General features: G+C 40.3%; 1 protein-coding gene across 1 annotated transcript in view; it reads right to left on the reverse strand.

The window, feature by feature from the left end:
• Window positions 1–423: 423 nt before the first annotated feature.
• The window catches only part of LOC122250569 (NADPH oxidase 5-like), a 134316-nt gene continuing 127239 nt past the window's right edge, over window positions 424–7500 (reverse strand). The window contains exons 13-22 of the mRNA XM_086542476.1: window positions 5430–5586; window positions 5090–5169; window positions 4301–4559; window positions 3970–4098; window positions 3556–3653; window positions 2851–3014; window positions 1986–2195; window positions 1464–1667; window positions 1036–1101; window positions 424–690 (exon numbers count right to left, since the gene is read on the reverse strand). Coding sequence (XP_086398602.1) covers window positions 559–690; window positions 1036–1101; window positions 1464–1667; window positions 1986–2195; window positions 2851–3014; window positions 3556–3653; window positions 3970–4098; window positions 4301–4559; window positions 5090–5169; window positions 5430–5586 — 1499 coding nt within the window. The 3' untranslated portion in view covers window positions 424–558. The remainder of the gene's footprint in view (window positions 691–1035; window positions 1102–1463; window positions 1668–1985; window positions 2196–2850; window positions 3015–3555; window positions 3654–3969; window positions 4099–4300; window positions 4560–5089; window positions 5170–5429; window positions 5587–7500) is intronic.

Consider the following 7500-nt stretch of genomic DNA (forward strand, 5'->3'; position numbering starts at 1 on the left):
AATTATATACACAAGGTCATAAACATGAGAAATTTAACCTAATACATTTTCCATCATCAAAATCGCTAATAATAATCGAGAAAATGATTGTTATGCATTGCAACAATCACACTACCATTCCAGTATAGACAGAAATGAAAAGGAAGATATATATATATATATATATATATATATATATATATATATATATATATATATATATATATACATACATATATATATATATATATATATATATATATATATATATATACATATATATATATATATATAGGCATTAATAATAAAACCAGATACAATAAAAAGTCACTATTGCTAGGAGAAATCTTAAAAAAAACATCAAAAAACTTAAAATGAACGTCAAGGGAAATCATGATAATTATAATAATAAAAATGTATGCATCTCCAAATCACTTTCTTCTGAGATCTGCTAACGGAAGACATGGTCTTAGATCTTTGAGGAAGTCCTTTCCTTGGAAGATCTGTTAAAGGTAAGATTCATGGAAGATCTCTTAAAGGTACATTTCTTAGAAAGAACTCTTCGCCCAGATCCTTTACTTAGAAGATTTCTTTGCGGAAATCAAATCCATATTCATCACACTTGTAGCGCAGAGTTCGGGCGAGGGCAGGAGGTCCGCAATAAAACACGGTGATTTTCCCCTTCTGTTGGTTCTGCAACTGCTTGAAAACCTGTTGGTGTAAGAGAAGCGTTTATTTAGATTGAGTGGTTCGACTGGTAATCGATGGACTGTTTTGTGAGTAGAAGAAAAACGAAAAGACGAGTTTTTTTTCTTAAGCCAAAAGAACGTTTTTTTTTGCATGTCTTGATTTTTATTATTATTATTTTTTTGCTTTAGGTAGAAGAAACAGTATGTATGTATGTATGTATATATATATATATATATATATATATATATATATATATATATATATATACATATACCAGTAAGAAATTGCACACATATCTCAAATAATTATGTGACAGTTTGATAGAATGTTATAATGGTTAGAAAAATAATCGTAAGGTATACTTACTTTATCCCAGTTTGGTCTTCCTGCATTAGTGCGTGTTTTCAAACCCGTGATAAGATCTCGCTTTTCCTGAAAAAGGGAAAATAACTTAGTATTGTGTCTGTTGTCTTTGCCTCGACGATTATTCTCTCTCATAAGACACTGACTGATATAATGATTGAATTAACAATTAAGCAATGCTGGTTAACCACGAAGTCGGGAACGAAACAAGGTCATATTTACTATGATCACAAGACCTTATCAAATCAGAGTCCAACAAACATTCAACCAACAATGACTGAAAAAATGCTCATCTAAATCTAGGATATCTATTTTCGTAATAACCATGATTACAAAAAAATAACCTCTTCTTTCTCTCTCTCTCTCTCTCTCTCTTTCTCTCTCTCTCTCTCTTTCTCTCTCTCTTTCACACACACACGGAATCCCCTTACCTTCTCATGCAACAAATCCAGAGCCAATTGCAGCCCCACAGCCTTCATGTCCGTCTTCTGAAGGGCTGAAGTGATGTACATGTGCATGTCCAAGAACCTCTCCATCACGCCGCCCTGCTCCGCCTGCTCGATCTCCAGCTGAGACAGGAGGTTCACGAACCACTCGAACGAACGCTGGTCTCGGTTGATCCAGAAGAAGTCCACCTGAAGAGGAGACCGGAGGAGGTGGAGGAATTGTTTGGGAAGAGAAGTGAGGTTGGTGAGATGAATGAAGGGGTGGGGAGTGTCATTGATATAGGCAATGGATATAAAATGAAAAGAAAAGTATGAAATGGATATCATAAGGTAAGAATTGATATGATTATAGAAAATATGCAAGATTTCATTTTCGGAAAGGACTCGTGTCTGACACCGGAGTCCACAGAGACAAAAGAGCTTTATAATCTAAGACAACCCAGTATCAAACAAAATAGCAAAAAAAGTGAACACACACACACAAAAAAAAAAAAACATCTCATTTACCTTGCGGAGGTTCATGACACTATCAGGCACATCATTAGTCCATGAGTAACTGCAATTAGGGCATATGTGTCGAGCCTTCCAGTACTTGTGCATGATGGACTGCAGGATGGAGGCGAAGGGCGTGACGCCAATGCCTGTGCCGATAAGCACCGCATGCTGAGCTCGGAAGATGTGGCTGGAAGGGGCGCCGAAGGGGCCGTCCACGTAAATCTGAGGGGAAAGAGCAGAGGGGAAAATTAATCTTTCTGAAGGCACAGCTGGAGAAATCTATGTAGTTTACATGAACATAGGAAACGGGGGAATGAAGGGGTTAGTTCTATGGAAATAACGGTATGTTTTTAGCTCACATGATGGAGTCGGGGGTATCCGAATAATTATGTAAATCTGAGGGAAGATTAAGGGGAGGCAATGGAATTTGGGGGATTTGAGTTTTGTGGAAACATCGAATTTCTTTCTAGAATTTGAATTAGCCGAGTTTTGTAAATTGCATCTAGTGTCCGGTCTTATTACCATACTATTACCATACAACCCACGGGCCACGTAAATGTACCACAAATACCTAATTCAATAACAATCCATCTTTAATAACCCAATCATCATCATAGTCATTAACCTCATCATCATTATCATTACAGAATCGAATACCAACATCTTTTACACCTTTATTAAGGAAGAAAATCCTAAAATTTAGCAACAGAAAAAAGGTACTCATTAAGTCTAGGGATCCGGCTCTTCACCCACCTATTCCGGCGATCGCTCGATGGCAACACCGTGCGTCGCCGGAGAGTCAGATCTCCTCAACCATACATATTTCACTGCGCAGAGATGTCTAAGTCTAGCAAACACCCGCACACACAATACTCACCACCAGGGGCTTCCCGACAGCACAGCCTCCCTCCGCGATCACCTCCTCCATCCTGCTCTTCTTCCTCACTCGCCTCTCCTCTTGCCTCGACTTCCTCCTCTGCCGCTGTTCTTCTTGACTGACGGCGTAGCTCTTGCGCCCTTCTTCGACCGCAAGCACGGCGTCTGGGATGGGTTGTTTTTGTTATTATTGTTGTATTTGGTTGTTTTTACTGTCACTATTCTTATCACTATGATTATTACTATTATCAGTATTATCACTACTATTACTATCATTATGTTTATCGTTACTGCTGTTATTATTATTATCATCATTATCATCATTATTGTTAACGTTATTGTTGTTGCTGTTTTTATGATCATCATCATCATTATTATTATTAATCTTTATTATTACTATCGCTACTGATGTTTTGCATTATCATCATCCTTATCATTATCACCATCGTTATCATTACCATCATCATCTCCATATCCATTACTATTATTATCATCATTATTATCATCCTCATCACTGTCACTACTATCACAATTATCATCATCTTCATAATCATCTTTATCACTGTCATTGTTATCCTCATCATTATCAATCATATTCATAAAAAATGTAACTGTCCAAATATCCTAAAAATATACGGCCTTCGAAAGCCACGTCGAAATAACAAGGCGCACATACTACCGCGTGTTGAGTGCCGAGACCACTTACCTTTCCCTACATTTTCTGCCATTGCATCATCATCTTCCTCGCCTTCGGATTCCGATGGTAAGTCTAGCGTGATGATTTTCGGTTTGCGTCTCATGTACCTTTGTAAAAGAAGGAGAGACGGAAGGTGAGCTAGAGAAGAGAGTATTCTATGAGTCTAGATTGTCTAAATATATCTCACTGCACAGAGATACTGCTAAATTGTTCTAATGAAGCACACGCATGCGCACACTTAATCACGCACACGCGCACATGCACAAATGCATAAACGCAGACATACAGACATAACCACGAAGACATAACCGTAAAACAAGCACATAAACAACCAAACACACATACATATACAAACAGACGCAAGCATACAAAAACAGACAAAAAAAACAACAACAAACAAACGAAAAACTAGTTGTGAATTACCTAAAGCTCTTCGCAAGCTCTCTCCTTGATGGCATTTGGACATCGTTATCGAGAGCTGCCTGGAGAGCTTTACTCAAGGCACTCTGGTTGAACTTCTGGTCCGACTTGGGACGGAAATTGTTCAGCAGTCTGTGAAGAATCGTGAATATTTCCGTGTTATACGCTGGAAGTCCATGACGAGTGAGACTAATAACAGTAATACATCATAGTATGAAGTGTTCACGAGTCACAGTATAATATTTCATATTTCCTATCGCTTCAGTTCCATCTTGAAAACTAAAACCAACAACTAATTCCTCAAAAACAAAACAAAACAAACAAACAAACTCACATGTGATTCTTCTTCCTCCTCTCAACCTTCCCATCGAAGTCAGGAACTGAACGCGACTTCATGAGCACTTTCTTCCCGTTGACAGTGTTGTGAACCAGACTAGGTGCCGACTGGTTCTTGTGGTTCGCCAAGAGCTTGTAGTTCTTCGGAGGGGATGTGGTTGCTTCTTGATCCACGGCGTTTCCGTTGGTGTCGTGTTCAAAACCGTCGTTCGTGTAGCCGTGTTCCGCCGTCTTGTCGGTGCTACAGGATGCGCCTTCTGAAACGGTTTTATTCATTTTTTTGAAGATTTTTTTTTTCATTTTTTTTAGAAAATGGTTTTGTTCATTTTTTTGAAGATTTTTTTTTTTTCATTTTTTTTTTAGAAAATGGTTTTATTCCTTTTTTTTAGAAATTGCTTTTATTTATTTATCTATTCAGTCATTTATCTATTTATTTATTTTATTTTTTCATTATTTTTTTTTAGATATAAGAGTCTCGAAGATGGGTAAATGTCGTTGTTTAGTACTATATGTTTTGAAAGTGGTTATTGAGTGCTGTGTTTATGTGATCCTGATATAGTTATGTTTGTGGACTACGGTACACTTCTTATAGTAATGGTTTGACAATCATGGTTTATACAATGGTGTGAGCTCTATAAAAACAACTATTACAACTGTTACTGTTATCTGTATTTTTTTTTTCTAAACTGACTTAATAACAAGGGTGATAATTCAAAAGAGACAATCACCACAAACTTTATAGATTGCAATGACAACTTAAGGAAATTTTAGTGAAACTTTATCTTACCTGTGGGAACAGCTTCGTTTGTAATAGCAAGCCTGCTTGTCTTGTCGTGTGCATGCAAATCACTACTTGGGTGCATCCTCCTGTGTGGATTAATAAATATATAGAAATTCATATCATATACCATGCAAAACACACACACACACACACACACACACACCGATTTTCAATAAAAAACAAAACAAAACATTATTATAGACAACTTTAAAATGAGAATCATCATCACAGACATCCGCATCACACTTACAATCTAACTCCTCAGTGAACACACCATACAAAAAAAAAAAAAAAAAAAAACATCAACAAAAATCAATCACACCAACAAAATGAAAGGCCTACTTACACCTCAACATTTTCGCCATCGGTCATCATAACAGACACCGAAGTTTGACCCTGTATCTCGCACCGCTGCCTCTCGCACCGCAGCTGTTCGCGTTCGAAGTAGCCGTACAGTCGGTTCGTCCACTCCCCAACGGCGCGAATGTGCAACCAAACGGCGTCTGTTTAGGAGATAAGGAGCATGTTGTGTGAAGGGTGTCTGTTACCCGATCCGTTTTCAGATAAGTTAGTAAGGATGTGAAGCATTTGGTAGGTTGTGGGGAAAAAATAGTGTGGGTGTCTGTTTCGTGGGGATGGGAAGGTCAATTAAAGTACCATGTGGTTGTATTACGCTATTTATAAGGTCATCCTTTAAGTAATATTTATTGATAGTATGATGGGTACAGCAATATCAACGTCGAATAGTTCCAACAAATGCTCATGATAAAACTACATTTACCGTTTTTTTTAAATTGTGTAGTTGCAAAAAAGAAAAAGAAAAAAAAAGTTGTGAATAACCACGAAATGTGAAGTCTAAAGAAATCCCATAAGGAAGCAATGTACCCCTTAAAAAAACTTCCACGGGTCTTTCCTTCCGTCGTAGAAGAAAAAATCCACCACGAAACACTCATCCCGCACCATACCTCCTTGTTCAACCCTAATCCCGCACCATACCTCCTTGTTCAACACTCATCCCGCACCATACCTCCTTGTTCAACACTCATCCCGCACCATACCTCCTTGTTCAACCCTAATCCCGCACCATACCTCCTTGTTCAACACTCATCCCGCACCATACCTCCTTGTTCAACACTCATCCCGCACCATACCTCCTTGTTCAACACTCATCCCGCACCATACCTCCTTGTTCAACCCTAATCCCGCACCATACCTCCTTGTTCAACACTCATCCCGCACCATACCTCCTTGTTCAACACTCATCCCGCACCATACCTCCATGTTCAACCCTAATCCCGCACCATACCTCCTTGTTCAACCCTAATCCCGCACCATACCTCCTTGTTCAACACTCATCCCGCACCATACCTCCTTGTTCAACACTCATCCCGCACCATACCTCCTTGTTCAACCCTAATCCCGCACCATACCTCCTTGTTCAACACTCATCCCGCACCATACCTCCTTGTTCAACACTCATCCCGCACCATACCTCCTTGTTCAACACTCATCCCGCACCATACCTCCTTGTTCAACACTCATCCCGCACCGTACCTCCTTGTTCAACCCTAATCCCGCACCATACCTCCTTGTTCAACACTCATCCCGCACCGTACCTCCTTGTTCAACCCTAATCCCGCACCATACCTCCTCGTTCAACACTCATCCCGTACCGTACCTCCTTGTTCAACCCTAATCCCGCACCATACCTCCTTGTTCAACACTCATCCCGCACCATACCTCCATGTTCAACCCTAATCCCGCACCATACCTCCTTGTTCAACACTCATCCCGCACCATACCTCCTTGTTCAACACTCATCCCGCACCATACCTCCTTGTTCAACACTCATCCCGCACCATACCTCCTTGTTCAACCCTAATCCCGCACCATACCTCCATGTTCAACCCTAATCCCGCACCATACCTCCTTGTTCAACACTCATCCCGCACCATACCTCCTTGTTCAACACTCATCCCGCACCATACCTCCATGTTCAACCCTAATCCCGCACCATACCTCCTTGTTCAACACTCATCCCGCACCATACCTCCTTGTTCAACCCTAATCCCGCACCATACCTCCTTGTTCAACACTCATCCCGCACCATACCTCCTTGTTCAACACTCATCCCGCACCATACCTCCTTGTTCAACACTCATCCCGCACCATACCTCCTTGTTCAACCCTAATCCCGCACCATACCTCCTTGTTCAACACTCATCCCGCACCATACCTCCTTGTTCAACCCTAATCCCGCACCATACCTCCTCGTTCAACACTCATCCCGTACCGTACCTCCTTGTTCAACCCTAATCCCGCACCATACCTCCTTGTTCAACACTCATCCCGCACCATACCTCCTTGTTCAACCCTAATCCCGCACCATACCTCCTTGTTCAACACTCATCCCGCAC

This window comes from Penaeus japonicus, unplaced genomic scaffold (assembly GCF_977035675.1).
Source record: "Penaeus japonicus unplaced genomic scaffold, GWHDUDI00000001_assembly GWHDUDI00000012, whole genome shotgun sequence".
NCBI classification, from domain to species: domain Eukaryota; kingdom Metazoa; phylum Arthropoda; class Malacostraca; order Decapoda; family Penaeidae; genus Penaeus; species Penaeus japonicus.